General features: G+C 44.5%; 1 protein-coding gene across 1 annotated transcript in view; it reads left to right on the plus strand.

The window, feature by feature from the left end:
• si:dkey-106n21.1 (solute carrier family 23 member 2) overlaps positions 1-14,693 on the plus strand; it is a 74,545-nt gene extending 59,852 nt beyond the window's left edge. The window contains exons 8-12 of the mRNA XM_020456942.2: positions 4,895-5,148; positions 5,394-5,558; positions 9,407-9,515; positions 13,940-14,035; positions 14,184-14,693. Of these exons, the coding sequence (XP_020312531.1) occupies positions 4,895-5,148; positions 5,394-5,558; positions 9,407-9,515; positions 13,940-14,035; positions 14,184-14,362 (803 nt within the window). The 3' untranslated portion in view covers positions 14,363-14,693. The remainder of the gene's footprint in view (positions 1-4,894; positions 5,149-5,393; positions 5,559-9,406; positions 9,516-13,939; positions 14,036-14,183) is intronic.
• The last annotated feature ends 9,799 nt before the right edge of the window (positions 14,694-24,492 follow it).

Raw genomic sequence — 24,492 nt, forward strand, 5'->3', positions numbered from 1 at the left:
CAGTCTTTAGAAATTGTACTCACTGTGTGACCGCAGGACGCGGTCCATGAGTCACTGAAAGGTCACTGGTGCCCTGTGGAGCCCGAAAGGCAGAACCCGGTAGTGGTATAGCCCCCCCGGGGTGAAGAAATCTTCCGGGAGGCCGCTGCCAGTGGCTGCCAGTGGCCAGTGGCACCTGCCAGTACCCCTTCGTCAGGTCCAAGGTGCTGACGTATCTCGCCATCCCCAAGAGGTCGATCAGTTCGTCCACCCGGGGCATGGGTTAGGCATTGAAATAACTGACCTTGTTCAGGCCCCGGAAGTCATTACAGAAGCAGACGGTTCCGTCCGAAACCAGCACTATGGGCCTATACCACTCACGGTGTGACTCCTCCAGTACCCCCATTTCTAGCATTGTCGCCACTTCCCGCTGGACTGCCACCCTGGTATCTGGTATGGCCGTTTACGTACTTTTTCTCCTGGATGGGTGTGGATATGATGTTCCACGAGATCCTTGCGCCCCGGCACCTCGGAGAACAAGGCCGTATTACCCTGGACCAACTCTCTGAGTTCTTGTCGTTGGATCGGGCTGAGATCTTCCCCCATTGCAACTTTGACTGAGGGCGGGCCCTGCTGTGGCCAGGTCCACGTTATGCACAGCGCCTCGCATGCATGCCCTTTCTTCAGTAAATTCACCTGGTAAAGCCAACTACCAGATCAATGATATCGTAGGGCCCATGCCATGTAGCCAAGGATTTAATCTCCGTTGTAGGGATCAGCACCAAGACCTTCTCACCTGGTTGGAACTCTTGTGGTTAGGCCCCACATTTGTAGACACGTTCCTGGGCACGTTGCACCTGGGCCATGTGCTCTCTCACCACTGGCCAAATCGCTATCATCCTCTCCCTCATCTCCTCCACATGTTCTACTATGCTACGAAGGGGGGTTGGCTGCTCTTCCCAGACCTCCTTGGCCAGGTCCAGCAGCCCGCGGGGCCGACGTCCGACGGCCATACAGGAGCTCAAGGGGGAGTACCCCGTGGATGCTTGGGGTACCTCGCATACTGAAAACATCAGGTGGGGCAGCAGCTGGTCCTAGTTCCTCCCATCTCTCTCTCTCTCTCCCTTCTTTAGCATCTGTTTTAGGGTCTTGTTGAAACGTTCCACCAGCCCATCCGTTTGTGGATGGTACACACTGGTCCTCACCTGTTTTATTTGTAACAGATTGTAGACATTTTTCATCACCCGAGACATGAACGCGGTGTCCTGGTCCTTCAGGATTTCCCACAGAATACCCACCTGTCTAAATAAATGGAAGCGCTCCCGTGTGCTACCTTTTGCTGCCGTCGTGCGTAGCGGGATTGCCTCAGGATACCGGGTGACGTAATCCACGATGACCGGGATGTATTGGTGTGCCAACGGACCCACCAACGGACCCACCAGATCCATTGCCACCCGCTCGAATGGCACTCCTTTAATGGGCAAGGGAACCAAATGGTTTCAATAATGCACCCTAGGAGCTGTGATCTGGCACTCCGGGCAACTACGGCAGGAGTCCTCCATGGCGCGCTTGACTCCGGGCCAGTGGAACCGGTTCCTGATCCGCTCCCTGGTTTTCTCCATCCCCAGGTGTGCCCCAAGCAGGTAGGTGTGGGCAAGATGCAACACAGTCCTAACATACTGGCTGGGTATGAGTAACAAGTCTTTTGTCTCCCTACTATGCTTTACTACCTGATACAATAAATGATGCTTGATTGCGAAGTGGGGGTAGTGCCAATCATTTACCCCAGGTAACAGTACGCCATCCACCGCAATCACCTGGCCCCTAGTGCTCTGGAGATTGTGGTCTTCTAACTGGGCTGTCCCGAACTGACCCGTGAGGATTCCAGTGTTGGGAAGTCCGTCTAGGGCCTCCACCCCCATAAAGGGGAGCCTGAGGTCTTCCTCGCATGGTGGCTCGCTTGCCGGAGCGGGGTCGTCTCCCTCCTCCGGTCTGACTCGGGCCCAGTGGACACCTCTCATGGCGGGGGCTGGGTTGCACAGGCCACTGTCCTTTTTCCTTTTCTTCCCACCTCCCGTGCTCGCCTCCCCAGGTCCCTCCTCCACAGGGCCTAGAAGAGAGGGCAGTCTCGACCGAAGATACTGGACACGGGTAGGTTAGAGACAGCTCCCACGCGCATCTGGCACTCCCCCCTTGGGGTGGTTATCCTCACTGGCACCGTTGGGTACCTCTTCGTGTCCCCATGTACACAGGACATCGTCACCTCCTCATCCCCCGGTTCTTCCTTCCCCTCTCATGTGAGCCACTGCGGGTGGGCCAGGATCACCATTCTGCCGGAGTCCAGCAGAGCTCTGGTGTCGATGCCATCGATTCGTACAGGAAACATTGGAGGGGCCGTCTCGGTGTGCGCCCAACAGGAGGTGACGTAACTCGCCATCCGAGTTACCCCAGAGCTGGGGGATGCGGAGGGCATGGCCTCCTCCCGGCCGGTACAGCTCCACGCACTCATAGCCCGGCTCACCGCACTCATAGCAGCGTCTCTGATCTGGGTCCAGCAGCTGCCGACGTCATCTGTTTGGGTCACCCTCCCACTTCACAGCCTCGGCTGGTTCCGTCCGGGCCCCCTTCAGCCCCTCACCTCTCTCTGTGTTGTTTGTCCGCCTTGCCGCGTCTCCTCTCTCTGCTCGGGCCCCTCTCAGCAGGTCCTGGGTGTTCTGATGAATTTCCACAGTGGTCAGCAATTCCTCCAGGCTCTGGGGATTCTGCATGCTCACCGTCTTTTTCATCTCGAATGGCAGGGCCCGAAGGTATTTATCCAGGTGGAGCTTGTCTAGCATCGGGAGGGACGGTACTTCCGTCAGTAGGCAGCCCTTGGTCAGGCACACCAGGTCACTCATCTGAGCATGGGGGGAAAGGGTGGGATCAAAGGCCCAGTCGTGGACCAGTTGTACACGGCGTGCGAGATTGAACCCATAACGGCTCAGTATCTCCCAGTTGAGTCCCTCATAATTCGTGTCCTGGTCAGTATTCAAATCAAAGTAGGCCTTCTCGGCCTTCCCAGAGAGCTAGGGTGCCAACAGACTGATCCACTTGGGCTGGGGCCATCCTTCCCTCTGGGCCGTCCTCTCGAAGGTGCACAAATATGACTCCACATCATCTTCCTCCCTTAACGGAACCAGGAACTGATTCGGGCCAGACTCCTGAGCCCTCACAACCTTCATCTGTGCTACCTCCGCAACCAGTCTGCGGTTTTGTTGGTGCTGCTCCTCCAGTGCTTGCTCCTGGAGAGCCTGTTGCTTCTGCTGGCAGAGGATGAACTGAGCCACCAGCTCCTCCATGGTAATCTCCGTACACTCAACCCCACGGCACCCAAAGCTACTGAGATGCCCGCATTCTCCACCAAATGTGGTAAACCGTGGGGTGTTTGGTTGAGCTTGCAGAGATTGACACAGACACAGCGAGGTTTTAGTCTGCAAAAACAAGACAGAAAATAAACATAACAAAGAAAATCACTTTTCCACGGCTGGTTGTCTGTATTGGGGTGCCCAGCTCCCGTATTCCCAGCAGAGAGAGTCAACGTCGCCTCACGTACCTCCCCTCTATTACCATCCCCTGGGTAGACCTCCTTTTGTGTGTGTATATATCCCAAACCTTCAAGGCCTAATTTTAATCTCAATATAAAATTAAGTATTTTAACTGTGACTGTTTTAAATTAAATTGGTCAAAAAGAAGCAAAAATACCTTCTTAGCAAGAGCAATTTCTCAAGCAAGAATTTCTGTTGGCAGAGAAGTTTGGAACACTTTCTTATTGTTCTATTAAGCATTTTATTGTCTGGTAATGTATCCAGGCAGGCCAAAACTCTATCCCACCAAAACAGGCAGAAATGTTTTCAATCAGCTCTTACACTAAAAGGGCATTATAATAATTTTCACAATTTCACAGTATTATTCCAACCTCATAGTGTGTAAAACATGAGAAATCGTGTTTTTGACTGCACTGGGCCTTTAACCCTTTAACCCTTCTTTAACCATTCGAGATGAATGCCTAATCTTAAAGTTTTAACCCTATCCTAAACATTAAAATGTTTACATTTCACGATTGGAGCAACTTCAAAATTTGACGTTTGGAGAAACAGAACGATGCTGAGCAGAGGGAGCAACTCAGGGTGTCAAAAACACTTCGAAATTTGACTTCTGGAGAGGAAAAATTCCGCTGTGACACTGTGAGAGATTGTTGCATAAAATAGGGAAGGTAATTGAGGCTTGTCTGTCAGTTCACCTACTGAAGTTAGCCTCTTTCATCTAGGTATGTGTCCCAAATGTTACCCTTTACCTTACATACTGCAATAATTTTGACAAGGGCCAAAAGTAGGGCACCATGTAGGGAATAGGGTGCCATTTTGGACGCAAACCTAGAACCTGCCAAACAAGATAACCTAGCTCATTAAACTGGCATTCCTGCAACTGCAAGTGCTACAAATGCTATGAAAGTATCGGATGGGACAAAAATAAACTATTTGTCGCCTACCACAACCTTTTTGAATAGAACATGACTTCCAACTAATTATTGGTTTTCATCATTTGGCAGTTGTTTACACAGTTTAATTAGCATGCAGTATATGTTTATGTGTCCCAGCCTCAAAGAATTTGTGAGCAAACCACACAAAGAGCAAGGAATTCATAGTTTATCTCTCCCAGTTCACCTCTTCTGTACTGTAGCATTTGTACCTGTCAAAGAATACATTACAATGTTGAAAGTCTCTAAAAAAAACTGTAGACAACTGTAATCTTTCTGTCAGTGTCACCAAATAATTTTCATTAAAAGGATATGTACAGTATGTGCTTGAAAACATATATATTTTGTGTGTGCAGATGAATGTGTGTGTGATAATCTGTCTACTCTCTGTCCCTTTAGGCCAATGGGGCATGCCCACAGTGAGTGTGTCCTCGGTGTTGGGCATGATGGCTGGCGTCCTTGCCTCCACCATGGAGTCCATTGGGGACTACTATGCCTGTGCCCGTCTGTCTGGTGCCCCTCCTCCGCCCACCCACGCAATCAACCGGGGTATCGCTGTGGAGGGCATTGGCTGCATCCTGGCGGCGCTGTGGGGCAGCGGGAACGGCACCACATCCTATAGCCAGAACATTGCAGCACTGGGCATCACTAAAGTATGTCCTCCATAGACTATTTTGTGCCAGGTTCAGTATAGGAATGTGATGATGCCTTTATTGTAAAGCCGCCTATAGCAATTACATGAGGCTGATAAAAAATGCAGGACTATCTAAGCTTTTTTAGCCTGTCAGCCTGCCACAGGCCTGTCAGCCTGCCACAGGTATCATGACTGATAGCCCCCATACCTTAATGATTAATGACTTGTAATGCTGTGCCCTCTTCGTTGTGCCCATCATGCCAGGTTGGCAGCAGACTGGTCCTTCAGACCGCTGGTCTCCTGATGATTATCCTAGGACTCGTTGGGAAGTTCGGGGCCATTTTCATCACCATCCCAGACCCGGTCATCGGAGGCATGTTCCTCGTCATGTTTGGAATGATTGCAGCTGTGGGAATCTCCAACCTTCAGGTAAAAAACATGTAATAGAAAAAATGGGTCGACTGAAGTTCTGTTTAGATCAGTACATCTGTGTATTGATAAAGTATCATCAAGGATAAAATACACCTGCATAGATATATGTTTATGCTTAAAATATCATTATGTATCATAAATCTCTACAAGACTTCTGTCCTTTGTCAGGCAGTGGCGTCCTGTAATTCTAAAAATGTTTTTGCCGTAACTTATGTGTTCATAATTATATGTTGTCTGTGGAGGGGGGTGACTTCCTTCTTTTCATTTATGAGTTCTTTCCCTTTTTCCATGGTGATGAATGAAAAAGGGATTTTACATGCGTGTTACCTCATTTTTATTCCCCAGTGAAACAGGAAGCCATGGAAGGCCACAATAGAGTCCCTTAAGCTTCTATAAGCTAAAACTTTAAAAAGTTTAATTGCAATGCACATTTGATTTTGTTTGATTTCATTTATAATAATATTTAGAGGCGCCAATAGTTTTGAAAACGAACTTATTTTAATTTAAATTATATTAGTATAAAATAATATAATTCCACCATTTTTTTTAGCTTACAAATTATAGCTCATTATTTATATTATTTATTTTATACAGTCTTTTTTGCTCATCTTTCTCAAGGGTGCCAATCATGTTGGATCTGACTGTATTATCAAACATCACAGAAGCGTCATGAAGAGGTTATAATAGATTGCATTTATATAGAGCTTTTCTACCAACTCAGGTACTCAAAGTGCTTTGCATAGTAAGGAGGAAACTCACCTCATGGCAACCATGAGGAGAGGTAAGCCTCAACCCTCAGCAGGAGAGGTAAGCAGTGACATATGCCAATTAGGAATGAGGATTAGGTGGCCATGATGGAATGGGGCCAGGTAAGGAATTTTGCCAGGACTCTTATGTTAAGTGCCATGGGATCTTAGTGACCACAGAGAGTCAGGACACCCGTGTAATATCCCATCCGAAAGATGGCACCCTACACAGGGCAATGTCTCTTTCACTGCCCTGGGATCTCCTTAAATCAGAGGGAAGAGTGCCACCTACTGGCACTCCAATACCACTTCCAACAGCATCTGGTTTCCCATTCAGGGCCAACCCTGCTTAGCTTCAGAGGCAAGCCAGCAGCGGTATGCAGGGTGGTATGCCGCTGGCAAGGGAGTTTAGGGAGGGCAGCCTCACACACAGAAACATTTTCTAACCATTATTCTAATCAGCTCATCCACAAAGCACTGATAAAGCATTAGCACCTGAACAGGGGTCTGGGGCTGCTGTGCGCTTGCTGTCAAGCTGCGTGGCTGCTATAAGGCAAACTGGAGCAGTGGTTCCTCAAAAAATGCTGTACTGTCTGTGACCCAAAGCTTATGGACTTGTATTGAGTCTTTCCAAGAAAACATCAATTATATTTTTATGATCCAGGATCCAGTTGTAAGCCGTTATGACCTGATGAGTTTGAACCTGGGTCTCCTGTGGACCACAAATCAAATCAAATTGTATTGGTCGTATACACATATTTAGCTAAATGCTTGTGTTCCTATCTCCAACAGTGCAGTAATATCTAACAATACACAACAATATACACAAATCTAAACAGCAAATGAATGGAATTAAGAAATATATAAATATTAGGACGGCAATGTCAGAGTCCGGAGTATAAATAGACTATATATACAAAAGTATGTGGACACCTCTTCAAATTAGTGGATTCGGCTATTTCAGCCACATCCATTGCTGACATGCATCCGAGACAGCCATGCAATCTCCAAAGACAAACATTGGCAGTAGAATGGCCTTTCTGAAGATCTCAGTGACTTTCAACGTGGGACTGTCATAAGATGACACCTTTCCAACAAGTCAACTGTAAGTGCTGTTACTGTGAAGTGGAAAGTCTAGGAGCAACAACTGCTCAGTCGCAAAGTGGTAGGACACACAAGCTCACAGAATGGGACCACCGAGTGCTGAAGCACGTTGCACATATAAATCATCTGTCCTTGGTTGCAACATTCACTACTGAGTTCCAAACTGCCTGTGGAAGCAACGTCAGTAAATAACTGTTTGTCGGGAGCTTCATGAAATGGGTTTCCATGGTGGAGCAGCCACACACAAGCCTAAGATCACCATGCGCAATGCCAAGCGTCGGCTGGAGTGGTGTAAAGCTTGCCAAGCATTGGACTCTGGAGCAGTGGAAACGCATTCTCTGGAGTGATGAATCACGCTTCACCATCTGGCAGCCTGACGGATGAATCTGGGTTTAGAGGATGCCAGTAGAATGCTATCTTACAACTGTGAGTTTGGGGAAGGCCATTTCCTGTTTCAGTATGACACTGCCCCCATACACAAAGTGAGGTTCATACAGAAATGGTTTGTCGAGATTGGTGTGCAAGAACATGACTGGCCTACACAGAGCCTGACCTTAACCCCATCGAACACCTTTGTGATGAATTGGAATGCAGACTGCAAGCCAGGACTAATCTCCCAACAACAGTGCATCCAATGGCATTGAGGGGTATACCACCTTAGTCACCGGCTTCATCAATAAGTGCATTGATGACGTCATCCCCACAGTGACTGTACATACATATCCCAACCAGAAGCTATGGATCGGGAGCGGGAGCGGGACACTAATCCGGACGCTTATAAGAAATCCCTCTATGCCCTCAGACGAACAATCAAATAGGCAAAGCCTAAATACAGGACTAAGATTCAAACAGACCACCATAGTCCCTGTGCTCAATAAAGTGAATGTGACCTGCCTAAACGATTACCGCCCCGTAGCACTCACGTCGGTAGCCATGAAGTGCTTTGAAAGGCTGGTCATGTCTCACATCAACAACATCATGCTGGAAACACTAGACCCACTGACATTTGCATACCGCCCCAACAGATCCACAGATGACGCATTCTCAATCACAATCCACACTAGCCTTCCACACCTCGGCAAAAGGAACACCTATGTGAGAATTTTGTTGACTACAGCTCAGCGTTCAACACCATAGTGCCCACAAAGCTCATCACTAAACTAAGGAACATGGAACTAAACACCTCTCTCTGAAACTGGATCCTGGACTTCTTGACGGGCCGCCCCCAGGTGGTAAGGGTAGGCTACAACACATCTGCCACGCTGATCCTCAACACTGTGGCCCCTCAGGAGTACATGCTTAGTCCCCTCCTGTACTCCCTGTTTACCCACAACTGCATGGCCAAACACGACTCCAACACCATCATTAAGTTTGCTGATGAACAAAAGTGGTAGGCCAGATCACCAAACATGTATGAGACAGCCTATAGGGAGGAGGTTAGAGACCTGGCAGTGTTGTGCCCGGACAACAACCTCTCCCTCAATGTGAGCAAGACAAAGGAACTGATCGTGGACTACAGGAAAAGATGGGCTGAACAGGCCCCCATTAACATCAACAGGGCTGTAGTGGAGCGGGTCGAGAGTTTCAAGTTCCTTGGTGTCCACATCACCAACAAACTATCATGGTCCAAACACACCAAGACAGTTGTGAAGAGGGCAAGACAACACCTTTTCCCCCTTGGGAGATTTGGCATAGGTCCCCAGATCCTCAAAAGTTATACAGCTGCACCGTCGATAGCATCCTGACTGGTTGCATCACTGCCTCCCAAGTCATAGACTGTTCTCTCTGCTACCGCACAACAAGTGATACCGGAGAAGCTGACCTGCCACTAATTCAGTAGAGTGGTGAAATGATCAGGAAGCCAGGTTAAGGCTGATGTAAAATCAGACAACTCTTGGTCAAGTCGTTATTGTTTAAGAGAATAGGATTTTTCTCAAGAACTTAACTTAAAGTTGAAGTAGATACAAATCTAATGGGTTCCTCTGCTCCCCACAGTACGTGGACCTGAACTCCTCCAGGAACTTACTCATCTTGGGCTTCTCAACCTTCAGTGGCCTGGTGCTGCCTACCTGGTTCCACTCAAACCCAGGCATCATTGACACAGGTGATTATGTCACATCAAATCAAATCAATCTTTATTTGTCACATGTGCCGACTACAACAAGTGTAGACCTTACCGTGAAATGCTTACTTACAAGCCCTTAATCAACAGTGCAGTTCAAGAAGAGTTAAGAAAATATTTACCAATAAATTAAAGTAAAAAATAAAAATAAGTAACACAATAACATAACAATAATGAGGCTATATACAGGGGGTACAGAGTCAGTGTGCGGGGGTACAGGTTAGTTGAGGTAAATTGTACATGTAGGTAGGGGTGGAGTGACTATGCATAGATAATTAACAGAGAGTAGCAGCAGTGTACAAAACAAATGGGGGGGGTGTCAATGTAATAGTCCGGTGGCCATTTGATTAATTGTTCAGCAGTCTTATGGCTTGGTGGTAGTAGCTGTTTTAAGGAGCCTTTTGGTCCTAGACTTGGCGCTCCGGTACCGCTTTGCTGTGCGGTAGCAGTTAAAACAGTCTATGACTTGGGTGACTGGAGTCTCTGACAATTTTATGGGCTTTGCTCTGACACTGCCTGTTATATAGGTCCTGGATTGCAGGAAGCTTGACCCCAGTGATATACTGGGCTCTACGCACTACCCTCTGTAGCACCTTATGGTCAGATGCCAGTGTTTAACGCTGAGCTGTAGTCAATGAACAGCATTCTCACATAGGTCTTCCTTTTGTCCTGTTGGGAATGGGCGGTGTGGAGTGCAATTGAGATTGCGTCATCTGTGGATCTGTTGGGGCGGTATGCGAATTGGAGTGGGTCTAGGGTATCCAGGATGATGCTGTTGATGTGAGCTATGACCAGCCTTCCAAAGCACTTCATGGCTACAGGGCGGTTTATCATTTAGGCAGGTGGCCTTTGCTTTCTTGGGCACAGGGACTATGGTGTTCTGCTTGAAGCATGTAGGTATTACAGACTCAGTCAAACTCAGTCAGTTGAACAAAAAAAATCTATCTGGCCCCGCGGCTTTGTGAATGTTGACCTGTTCAAAGTCTTGCTCTCATCGGCTACCGAGAGCGTTATCACACAGTCATCCAGAACAGCTGGTGCTTTCGTACATGCTTCAGTGTTTCTTGCCTCAAAGCGAGTATAAAAGGCATTTAGCTCATCTGGTAGGCTCGCGTCACTGGGCAGCTCGTGTCAGGGTTTCCCTTTGTAGTCCGTAATATTTTTCAAGCCCAGCCACAACCGACAAGCGTCAGAGCCGGTGTAGTGGGATTCAATCTAAATCCTGTATTGACACTTTGCTTGTTTGATGGTTTGAGGGATTTCCTATAGGCATCTGGATTAGTGTCCCGCTCCTTGAAAGCAGCAGCTCTTGCCTTTAGCTTGATGCGGATGTTGCCTGTAATCCATGGCTTCTGTTTGAGATATGTACATACGGTCACTGTGGGGACAACATCGTTGATGCACTTATTGATGAAGCCGATGACTGAGATGATATACTCCTCAATGCCATTGGATGAATCCCAGAACGTATTCCAGACTGTGGTAGCAAAACTGTCCTGTAGCGTAGCATTCGCGTCATCTGACCACTACCGTTTTGAGCAAGTCACTGGTACTTCCTGCTTTAGTTTTTGCTTGTGAGCAGGAATCGGGAGGACAGATTTATGGTCAGATTTATGGTCAGATAGAGTTGGTTGAGTGCGGTATCTCAGCATTGGCCTGTGGAGGTAAATAGATGGCTACGAATAATATAGATTAGAACTCTCTTGGTAGATAGTGTGGTCTACAGCTTAAGGTACTCTACAATACCTCAAGAATTCTTTAATATTAGACATTGTGCACCAGCTGTTATTGACAGAAAGACCGAAAACCCCCACCTCTCGTCTTACCAGACGTAGCTTCTCTGTTCTGCCAGGGGTGCATTGAAAATCCCTCCAGCTCTATATTATCCATGTCGTCGTTCATAAGATATTACAGTTCTTAATGTCCCGTTTTTAGGATAATCGGAATTGTAGGTCATCAATTTTATTTTCTAATGATTGCATGTTAGCAAGTAGAATTGATAGCAGTGGGAGTTTACTCGCTTGCCTACGGATTCTCAAAAGGCAGACCGATTGGTATCTTCTTTTCCTCCGTCTTTTCTTCACGCAAATGACGGGGATCTGGGCCTGTTCCCAGGAAAGCAGTATATCCTTCCTGTCGGATTCGTTAAAGGAAAAAGCTTCTTCCAGTTCGTGGTGAGTAATCCCAGTTCTGATGTCCGGGAGTTATTATTGCTCATAAGAGACAGTAGCAGCAACATTATGTACAAAATAAGTAAAAAAATAAGTTACAAACATCACAAAAAAACGAACAAAATAGCACAATTCATTACGGGCATGTAAAACGTCAGCCATCCTCTTTGGCGCCATCTTATCACTGTAGTATATAGGATTAATATATGGGATAAGCTGACTGTATGCGATGACACACATACGCACCAGTCTTGTCTGGTTTCATCAGGTCAGGACTGCTTACCTTCAAATCCTCTTGGCCAACCTCAGTGTCACTGCGTGACAAAAATCTGGCAGATGACCCGGTTTAGGCTCCACCTGGACAGTCGGCTACGACGACCAGCCGGCTTACTAGTGCTACTTATTGACTTCACCTGTCCTCACCTCCCTCCCCCTTCACCATCCTGTTAGGATTCTTATAGCACAGCTGCTGCATTGGTTAAACATGGTGGTTAACATACAGGATCTTGTTACATGCACAAAGTACACCCCTGGGAATTAAGCCGTGTGTCTGAACTATTGACTGATGCCTCACCACCTTCCCGGATTATTGTTTACTGTACAGGTCCGTTTTGACTCAATAACCCAAAATGTCAAAGAAAAAACATGGTTTACATTTTTTTCTTGTAGCAAATCTTTTCCAAGCTAAATAGAGAAGTATTCACACCGATGAGTCAATATATTAGAATCACCTTTGGCAACAATTACAGCTGTGAGTCTTTCTAGATAAGTCTCTAAGAGCTTTGCAAACCAGGATTGTACAATATTTACACATTATTCTTAAAATAATTCTTCAAGCTCTGTCAAGTTGGTTGTTGATCATTGCTAGACAGCGAAGTCTTGCCATAGGTTTTCTAGACGATTTAAGTAAAAACTCTAACTAGGTCCCTCAGGAACATTCAATGTCATGTTGGTAAGCAACTCCAGTGTATTTGGACTTGTGTTTTAGGTTAATGTCTGGCTAAAGGTGAATTTGACTCCCGGTGTCTGTTGGAAAGCAGACAATCAGGTTTTCCTCTAGGATTTTACCTATGCTTAGCTCTATTCTTTTTCTTTTTATCCTACAAAACTCTCTAGTCCTTGCCAATGGCAAGCATACCCATAAGATGATGCAGCCACCACCATGCTTGAGAATATCAAGAGTGGTACTCAGGGATGTGTTGTGTTGGATTTGCCCCAAACACAATTATATGTATTCAGGACATAAAGTTCATTTCTTTGCCACATGTTTTTCAGTTTTACTTTAGTGCCTTATTGCAAACAAGATGCATGTTTAGGAATATTTTATTCTATACAGGCTTCCATCTTTTCATTCTGTCATTTAGGTTAGTATTATGGAGTAACCTCAATGTTGTTGATCCATCCTCAGTTTTCTCCTATCACAGCCATAAACTCTGTAACAGTTTTATAATCCCTGAGTGGTTTCCTTCCTCTCCGACAACTGAGTTAGGAAAGGCGCCTGTATCTTTGTAGTGACTGAGTGTGTTGATACACCATCCAACGTAATTAATAACTTCACCATGCTCAAATGAATATTCCATGTTTTCTCTATTTATTTTTACCCATCTACCAATAGGTGCCCTTCTTTGCGAGGCATTGGAAAACCTCCCTGGTCTTCGTGGTTGAATCTGTATTTGAATTTCACTGCTCAACTGAGGGACCTTACAGATAGTTGTATGTGTAGGGGTACAGAGATTAGGTAGTCATTCAAAAATCATGTTAATTAAGACAGTATTATTGCACACAGTCAGTCCATGCAACTTATGTGACTTGTTAAGCAAATCTTTACTCCTGTACTTATTTAGGCTTGCCATAAGAAAGGGGTTGAATACTTATGATTCAACACGTTTCGGCTTTCATTTAATTATTTTGTAAACATTTCTGAAAACATAATTACACTTTTAAGTTATGGGGTATTGTGTGTAGTCCAGTGACACCACATCTCAATTTAATCAATTTGAAATTGAGGCTGTAAATTCAAGGGGTGTGAATACTTTCTGAAGGTACTGTACATGTTGTCCACATTAGACATTCTGCTAGATTGATTTCCAGGTAAGGCACAAATGCCCCCAAAGCAATATCCTGGTTCTCTTGTTCCAAAATCATCTATTGAAACCAGTAAGGCGGAGAACCATGCAATGATAGGTGAAACAAAGCTGGTTTGTACTGTAGATAACCATATCTTTGTATTCACAGGGGTAAAAGAACTGGACCAAGTTATAGTTGTTCTCTTCACTACGCATATGTTCATCGGTGGGTTCTTTGGATTTGTATTGGACAATACGATTCCAGGTGAGAAAATACAACAACAGTATACATCCATATGATTACATTCCACATGTGCAACGCTCATCCAGACACTGATTTCACAGTCATGTTGTGGCCACAATTGGATTTACATGGATTCATGAGGAAGTTGCAATCATTTTAATTTTTACAGGCACTGAAAAAGAGAGGGGCATTAAAAGTTGGCGTAAGAAAGTGACAGAGGAAGGCAGCACGATGACAGAACGGTCCTGCTACGATATACCTTTTTGTACTAACTGTTTACAGAGGTTCAAGTTCTTCCAGTACCTGCCTTTCCTTCCATCTTACAAGTCTCCAGAACTTAGAACATAAGAATGTCTCCAGTCTTAACTGGACCCCAGGAAGACTAGAGGTGGCTAAGGTGCCAACTAATGGAGATCTGAAGAATAAAGAACAAAGAACTTGTGATTAGCACACTGTTAGCACCACTAGTATTCTCCACCACACTTTTAGACTGAGTCTGCCAGCAGCTGTGGCTTTACTGCCAATGGCATCATAACACAGGGAGGTGGGTACAGACTTGGAACTGTCACACACCTGGTTCTTCTCTCTTATTTGTCAAAATCCAATGCAATTACTTTCCATTTCACTGGAAGCGAGGGGGAGAATTCGCAAATGCAAATAAATTACATATTTAAGTCAAGACTTTGGTCCTTTGTCAATTTCATTTTGTTATGTTGGTTGTCATATACCTCAAAGATGAATGTGCCTTATCAGCCAAATATTTGTGAAAAGAAGGCGTCCGCCAACTAACTGAAGATTGTTGGGGAAAAAAAGATACTCTCACAATATCCAAACTCGTTCACTACAAAGTATTAAGTGATGTGTTGGACAAGTATACTCAGTAATATGCTAGTGTGGATATTATACTGTATGTACTAGTCACCTTGACATTGCACATTATTTCTGCAATTGATCAACTTCGCTGATAAAGGGCTATTCTTCTAAATAGTGCTTCTCAACCCTGTACCTGGGGACCCTTAGCACTACACACCTGATTCAAAGCTTGATGAGGATGATGATGATGATGATGGATACCATTTGGATACCATACCAGCTTGATGATGATCAACGTTTGATGATGATCCTGGATATTCCATCTGTCTTCAAACCACGTAAAGGGCTCAGACTTTGCCCTGACACTACACAGTTGATTCAAATATTACTCATTTTTTTATTTAATTTAATTTAACTTTGATATTAACAGGGATTCCCATTGGGACCAAGGTCTATATCACCCTGCTAATACAAATTTTAAAAAATACAAATTTATTAAAGAAAACAATCACATTCAGGTCCCCAATCAACATTTTTAACTCTCAACGAGGTACCATAACATTCAGTTGTGGGGAACTCAGTAGATTGTTCCATACATGTGGTGCAAAGAAACTAAAAGCAGTTGTACCTAACTCTGAGGAGACTGGAAGCCTTTCTAGATTTAGCCATCCCTGATACTGAGTATGGTAACTCGTATGTCTAATGGTTATAGACGGAGTTAAGGTATGGCAGGAGTTTTTGTAAGAGCGCTTTTAAATAAAAATAGGGCGATTTTTGTATTTTTATTTAACCTTTATTAACTAGGCAAGTCAGTTAAGAACAAATTCTTATTTACAATGATTTCCTACCCCGGCCAAACCCGGACAACGCTGGGCCAATTGTATGCCGCCCTATGGAACTCCCAATCACGGCTGGATGTGATACAGCCTGCCGATGAATCAACCTGCGTGGCTTCAAAGAGGGCCAGCCTACTTTTTTGGTAAAGAATGCAATGATGTGTACTGAATTTCTCACCCGTAATAAAACAAAGTGTGCTATGGTAAACTGCATCTAATGGCTATAATGAAGCGGCATCTGCATTCATATAGATGATGTCACCATAGCCTACAACCGGCTGGAATGTCGCTTGAATGGCCTTCTTTCCACTGTTAAGTGAGTGGCGGACCTATTTATATAGAATACGCCCATTTTTATTCTTAATTTCTTCACTAACTCATCAATATGCTTTCTAAAAGACAGCCCGTTGTCTATCCAGATGCCCAGATATTTGTAAGCAAGGACACAATCTCAGTGGGCACCATCCGAGATAATAGTTTGTCATTTTTTATGCGGTCGGGAAGACAACATATACTTAGTTTTTCCCGCGTTCAATACTAATTTAAGGTCAATAATAGTTTTTTCAAAATCACATAAGGCAGACTAGAGATCACATAGAGCCATGTACAGCTCAGAGTTACATCCAGCATCCAGCTCAGACTTACATCCAGCATCCAGCTCAGACTTACATCCACTATCTGTCTCAGAGTAACATCCAGCATCTGTCTCAGAGTAACATCCAGCATCCAGCTCAGAGTTACATCCAGCATCCAGCTCAGAGCTATATCCAGCTCAGATACATTCAGCAACCGGCTCAGCGTTACATCGAGCATCTATCTCAGTTACATCCAGCATCCGGCTCAGAGTTGCATCCAGCATCCAGCTCAGAGTTACATCCAGCATCCAGCTCAGAGTTACATCCAACATCCAGCTCAGAGTTACATCAGGCATCCAGCTCAGAGTTACATCCAGCATCTGTCTCAGAGTTACATCCAACATCTGTCTCAGAGTTACATCCAGCATCCAGCTCAGAGTTACATCCAGCATCCAGCTCAGAGTTACATCCAGCATCTGTCTCAGAGTTACATCCAGCATCCATCTCAGAGTTACATCCAGCATCCAGCTCAGAGTTAAATCCAGAGTTACATCCAGCATCCAGCTCAGAGTTACATCCAGCATCTGTCTCAGAGTTACATCCAGCATCCATCTCAGAGTTACATCCAGCATCCAGCTCAGAGTTACATCCAGCATCCATCTCAGAGTTACATCCAACATCCAGCTTATAGTTACATCCAGAATCCAGCTTACAGTTATGTCCCGCATCTGGCTCAGAGTTACGTCCAGCATCTGGCTCAGAGTTAGATCCAGCATCCGGATCAGAGTTACATCCAGCTCAGAGTTACATCCAACATCCAGCTTAGAGTTACATCCATTATTCAGCATCTGGCTCAGAGTTACATCCAACATCCAGCTCAGAGTAACATCCAGCATCTGTCTCAGTGTTACATCCAGCATCCAGCTCAGAGTTACATCCAGCATCCAGCTCAGAGTTACATCCAGAATCCAGCTCAGAGTAACATCCAGCATCTGTCTCAGAGTTACATCCAGCATCCAGCTCAGAGTAACATCCAGCATCTGTCTCAGTGTTACATCCAGCATCCAGCTCAGAGTTACATCCAGCATCCAGCTCAGAGTTACATCCAGAATCCAGCTCAGAGTAACATCCAGCATCTGTCTCAGAGTTACATCCAGCATCTGGCTCAGAGTTAGATCCAGCATCCGGATCAGAGTTACATCCAGCTCAGAGTTACATCCAACATCCAGCTTAGAGTTACATCCATTATTCAGCATCTGGCTCAGAGTTACATCCAGCATCCAGCTCAGAGTAACATCCAGCATCTGTCTCAGTGTTACATCCAGCATCCAGCTCAGAGTTACATCCAGCATCCAGCTCAGAGTTACATCCAGAATCCAGCTCAGAGTAACATCCAGCATCTGTCTCAGAGTTACATCCAGCATCCAGCTCAGAGTTACATCCAGAATCCAGCTTAGAGTTACATCCATTATTCAGCATCTGGCTCAGAGTTACATCCAGCATCCAGCTTAGCGTTACATCCAGCATCCGGCTTAGCGTTACATCCAGCATCCAGCTCAGAGTTACATCCAGCATCCGGCTTAGAGTTACATCCAGCATCCGGCTTAGCGTTACTTCCAGCATCCAGCTCAGAGTAACATCCAGCATCTGTCTCAGAGTTATATCCAGCATCCAGCTCAGAGTTACATCCAACATCCAGCTTAGAGTTACGTCCATTATTCAGCATCCGGCTCAGAGTTACATCCAGCATCCAGCTCAGAGTAACATGCAGCATCTGTCTCAGTGTTACATCCAGCATCCAGCTCAGAGTTACATCCAGCATCCAGCTCAGAGTTATATCCATTATTCAGCATCTGGCTCAGAGTTACATCCAGCATCCGGCTTAGTGTTACATCCAGCATTCAGCATCCGGCTCAGAGTTACATCTGGCATCAAGCATCAGGCTCAGAGTTATATCCAGAATCCAGCACCCAGAACAGAGTTACATCCAGCATCCAGCCAGAGTTACATCCAGCATCCAGCAGTTAGCTCAGAGTTACATTCAGCATCCGGCTCAGAGTTACACCCAGTATCCAGCATCCCACTCACAGTTACATCCAGCATCTGTTTCAGAGGTACAGCCAGCATCCAACTGAGAGTTCCATCCAGTATGCAGCATCTGGCTCAGAGTTACATCCAGCATCTGTCTCAGTTACATCCAGCATTCAGGGATTGTAACATACTCTGTTTCACGGAGACATGGCTAGCTGGGGACATGCAGTCGGAGTCCGTACAGCCAACGGGATTTTCAGTGCATCATGCCGACAGGAACAAACATCTCTTTGGTAAGAAGAAGGGCAGGTGTGTATGTTGCATGATTAACGACTCATGGTGTAATTGTAACAACATACAAGAACTCAAGTCCTTTTGTTCACCTGACGTAGAATTCCTCACAATCGATGTCGACTGTACTATCTCCCAAGAGAACTCTCCTCGGTTATCGTCACAGCCATGTAAATCCCCCGCAAGGGCAGAGGTGGGACCAAGTCATTGTTTCACAAGTCACAAGGAAGTCTCAAGTCTTAGCACTCAAGTCCTAAGTCAAGTCCCAAGTCAAGACAGGCAAGTATCAAGTCAATTCTCAAGTCCTAAACTTTGAGTTTCGAGTCCTAAACAAGTCATAATGTGCTCTTCGCCAAATGTAATACCATTTCACATTTTTAACAAGAGTAATAGTTAGATTATTACATTTACTCAAATCATGAACTTTTAAAAATATCAATATATTTATTACTTTCCAAATAAATGTTATATTTCCATGGAAATACATGGGTAGCCATGAGAAAGACCCCATACCCCCCACCCAATAGTGATCGACTATCGAGGATCGCTATGGTGCACAATCGGGCGATGTAGGCTTGTACACAATCGCCCAACCTTAACACACACAATCTCTGTGTGTGGTTACAGTAGGCTAACGTATGTCAATGGTTTTAGGAACAGCAGTAACATCAGGCAGGATTTAGGCTACCAACTGCCTAGCCAGTTGTAGCTCAATCTTGGGTGCAATGATCACATTCCTGCACTGACTGACTGTGTGGAGGCTCATTGATTTAACGTTACGTTAGCCTACATGCTACACTAGCAAAGTTGTAAATTATATAGCTGTCGGCTATATTAGCCACGACTTACCGTTCTTTGTGCAGCTTCAAATGTCGAACAAAGTTAGAAATGGTTGCACCTCCGTCTATAATTTTCTTCCCGCATGTTTTGCAAGTTGCAATACGTTTTTTTTAATACAGTGTCGTCTTTATATCCGAAAATAATAATTTTGTATCATTTTTCCAAGGACTCCATCTGAATTCACCCGCCGACATTGCTCTGCACTGCCATGCACAACTTTTTCTCAACCCGGGCGGCATCCCAAGCCGCGTTCTCAGACCATGTGCAAACCGGCTTGCTGGAGTGTTTCAAATCAAATTTTATTAGTCACAAGCGCTGAATGCAACAGTGAAATGCTTACTTACAAGCCCATAACCAACAATGCAGTTCAAAAAATATATATGATTAAGAATAAACATTTTAAGTAACAAGTAATTAAAGAGAAGCAGTAAAATAACAATAGCGAGACTATACACAGGGGGGTACCGGCACAGAGTCAATGTGCGGGGGCAGTGGTTAGTCATTGAGGTAATATGTACATGTAGGTAGAATTATTAAAGCGATGATAACAACAGAGAGTATCAGTGGTGTAAAGAGGGGGGGCAATGCAAATAGTCTGGGTAGCCATTTGATTAGATGTTCAAGAGTCTTATGGCTTGGGGGTAGAAGCTGTTTAGAAGCTTCTTGGACCTAGACTTGGCGCTCCGGTACCACTTGCCGTGCGGTTGCAGAGAGAACAGTCTATGACTAGGGTGGTTGGAGTCTTTGACTATTTTTAGGGCCTTCCTCTGATACCGCCTGGTATAGAGGTCCTGGATGGCAGGAAGTTGGCCCCAGTGATGTACCCTCTGTAGTGCCTTGCGGTCGGAGGCCGAGCAGTTGCCATACCAGGCAGTGATGCAACCAGTCAGGATGCTCTCGATGGTGCAGCTATATAACTGTTTGAGGATCTGAGGAACCATGCCAAATCTTTTCAGTCTCCTGAGGGGGAATAGGTTTTGTTGTGCCCTCTTCACGACTGTCTTGGTGTGCTTGGACCATGTTAGTTTGTTGGTGATGTGGACACCAAGGAACTTGAAGCTCTCAACCTGCTCCACTACATCCCCGTCGATTAGAATGGGAGCGTGCTCGGCCCTCTTTTTCCTTTATGGGCATTTTCAACCTATTACTATCCCAGTCTGTCATCCCCACTTGCTTCAAGATGGCCACCATTGTTCCTGTACCCAAGCAAGCTAAGGTAACTGAACTGAATGACTATCACCTGGTCTTATGGACAATTTTTTTGCTTCGCTCTGCTGCTCCCCAGATTGCAGTTCCACTGAGATACATATTTAATTGGTCACTGGAAAAGGGGATGATTGCAAATGTATGGAATCATGCGAAACTGTGTCCTATTCCGAAAGACAGCAAAGAACCCATTACTCCTGCCAATAGTCGACCAATTAGTCTACTCCCTACACTCAGTAAGATATTGGAGGGTATTGTGAGTAGACAAATGTGGGAGTACATGTAAAAGAATGATCTGATTACAGCCAATCAGCATGCTTATCGCAAAAACCTTTCCACCTCCACTGCATTGGTTGACATGACTGACCAGTGGCTCAATGCTATGGATAATGGCAAATGTACTATGTAGGTGTACTATTTTGGGATTTCAGTGCAGCATTTGATTTAGTGGATCACAAAATAATTTTGACAAAATTAATGCATTATGGTTTTAAGGAGGTACAGTCATATCTAACTGACAGGAAACAGTCCACCTATATCAATGGTTCATTTTCTTCCCCTAATGTGTTAAACTGTGGAATACCGCAGGGCAGCTGCTTTGGACCACTTCTCCATTTAATATATATCAACGACCTTCCCTATGCCTTGGTTGAAACTCATTCTACTATATTTGCAGATGATACTACAATTTATGCAGCAAGACAATCAGTTCAACAGGTACAGCAGGTTTTAAAAGGAGATTTGGAGAATATCAGGAAGTGGGTTTGCCAAAACACACTTGTTTTAAACACCAAGAAAACCAAAGTTATGTTGGTCTGTTCAACTAGGAAAAGGCCAAAACAGCATGGGATACAATTAAGTATGGGAGGAGTACAAATTGAAGAAGTGGCAGAAACCAAACTATTGGGAGTGCAGCTAGACAACTGTTTATCATGGTCGTCTCAAATAACTAATCTATGTAAAAAAATCTAATAAAAATAAAACAGCAGGCATAATCAGAAGGATAGCTAAATTATTCAGCAAATAACACAAGCATTAGTTGATGAACTACTGTTCGGTGGTCTGGGGAAATGCATCATCAAGGAAAGTTAGGAGGCTGCAGAATGCACAGAATAAAGCAGCAAGGATTGTTTTAAGGTGGAGATATGGTTGTTCTGTTGCAGTCATGCGCAGTTGTCACGTTCTGACCTTTATTTCCTTTGTTTTGTATTTAGTTAGTATGGTCAGGGCGTGAGTTGGGTGGGCAGTCTATGTTTGATTTTCTATGATTTGGGGATTTCTATGTTTCGGCCTAGTATGGTTCTCAATCGGAGGCAGGTGTCATTAGTTGTCTCTGATTGAGAATCATACTTAGGTAGCCTGGGTTGCACTGTTTGTTTGTGGGTGATTGTCTATGTTAGTGGCTTGTGTCAGCACAGGTGTCATTTGTAGCTTCACGGTCGTATTTGGTTTATTGTTTTTTTGTTACTCTTTTGTATAGTGTTCAGTGTTCTCTTTATTAAAATTCACTATGAACACATACCACGCCGCATATTGGTCCTCTGATCCTTGTCGCCTCTCCTCTTCAGATGAAGAGGAGGAAGACTTTGACAGCAGTGTTCTTGGTTGGTCATCAATCGACAAGGTCATTGAAAAAAACATGCTTATTTTATTTCATAATATACATCATTTAAAACGGCCAAGTTCTATTCACAACAGTATTCAGTTGGTAAGAGACAGACATTCCATAAATACTAGGAATAGATTGTCCACCATCTATGCGTTATCCAGACAGAAAAGAGAAATAGGCAAAATAACATTTAGATTTAGAACAATACAGAAATGGAATAAATTAACTGAGCAAACTAGAAACCTTTCAATATATAAATGTAAACATTATTTTAAAACAATTTAAATATAGTATATAGAAATGTTGTGGGACTATAGTATATGAAGAATCAATATTTTTTAGATTGAGTATTTATTGGGTCATTATGCTAGTATATTATGTATGTTTGTAATAGTGTGTTTAAATGTGAAAGTGTGTTTGTATTATAAATTGTATTTTAATGTTTAAGGACTCTTGGAAGATTAGTCCAAATGGGGACTAAAAGAGATCAAAATAAAATAAAATCAAAATAAAATCACCTTGTAGCACTCACGTCTGTCATCATGATATTTGAAAGTCAAGGACCATATCACCTCCACCGTACCCAACACCCATGACCCACTACAATTCGCATACCACCCCAACAGATCCACGGACGACGCAATCGGCGTTGCACTGCATACTGCCCTATCACACCTGGACAAGAGGATTATCTACGTGAGAATGCTGTTTGTTGACTACAGCTCAGCTTTTAACACCATAGTTCCCATCCAAACTCGTCACTAAGCTCATGGCCCTGGGTCTGAACTCCTCCCTGTGCAACTGGATCCTAGATTTCCTGACAGACCGACCCCAGGTGGTGAGGTTAGGCAACAACACCTCCGCCACACTGATCCTCAACACGGGGGCCCACCAGGGGTGTGTGCTCAGCCCCCTCCTGTATTTTCTGTTCACCCATAACTTCATAGCCACGCACGACTCCAACTCAATCATCAAGTTTGCTGACGACATGACAGTGAGGAGCTTAGAGCACTGGCGGAGTGGTGCCAGCAAAATAACCTCTCCCTCAAAATCAGCCAAACAAAGGAGCTTATTGTGGACCACAGTAGACAGACCACAACCGCATGGCTGTCCAGAGGGTGGTGCCATTAGCCCAACGCATCACCAGGAACACTCTGCCTGCCCTCCAAGACATCTACAGCACTCATGTCAAAGGAAGGCCAAGAACATCATTAAGGACCTCAATGACTTGATCCACGGACTGTTCACTCGGCTACCGTCTGACAGACGGAGACAGTACAGGTTCATCAGAGCCAAGACAGAGAGACAAAAACCAGCTTCTATTATCAGGCCATCAGACTTTCAACAGCCATCACTAGCCAGGTGATGCACACTCACTCACACAAAACACATAAGCTATCACACACACACACCTCATAATCACAAACACACTAACATACACGCTCACTCACACAAAACACACAAGCTATCACACACACACACCTCATAATCACAAACACACTAACATACACGCTCACTCACACAAAACACACAAGCTATCACACACACACACACCTCATAATCACAAACACACTAACATACACACACGCACACCTCATAATCACAAACACAAACACAGTAACATACACACACACTCACTCACTCAAAACACACAAACTATCACACACACACACCTCATAATCACTCATATTATAGAGACATTGAACTACTGGACACTTCCTGTTTCACATGGTGTATTAAAATACTACATCCCGACAAAGCTGCTTATAATATTTCTACTACTGTACATCGTATTTTAGTTACACTGTTTATACACACTGCATATTTATTTATATACTGGATTCTTGACATACTGTAGCTGTACCTATCATTCTTTGTATATCTTGTGTAAATTCTCCCGGTGTACATACAGTGGGGAGAACAAGCCGATTTTGCAGGTTTTCCTACTTACAAAGCATGTAGAGGTTTGTAATTTTTATCATAGGAACACTTCAACTGTGAGAGACGGAATCTAAAACAAAAATCCAGAAAATCACATTGTATGATTTTTAAGTAATTAATTTGCATTTTATTGCATGACATAAGTATTTGATCAACTACCAACCAGTAAGAATCCTGGTTCTCACAGACCTGTTAGTTTTTCTTTAAGAAGCCCTCCTGTTCTCCACTCATTACCTGTATTAACTGCACCTGTTTGAACTCGCTACCTGTATAAAAGACACCTGTCCACACACTCAATCAAACAGACTCCAACCTCTCCACAATGGCCAAGACCAG

This window comes from Oncorhynchus kisutch, linkage group LG22 (assembly GCF_002021735.2).
Source record: "Oncorhynchus kisutch isolate 150728-3 linkage group LG22, Okis_V2, whole genome shotgun sequence".
In the NCBI taxonomy this organism is placed as follows: Eukaryota; Metazoa; Chordata; class Actinopteri; order Salmoniformes; family Salmonidae; genus Oncorhynchus; species Oncorhynchus kisutch.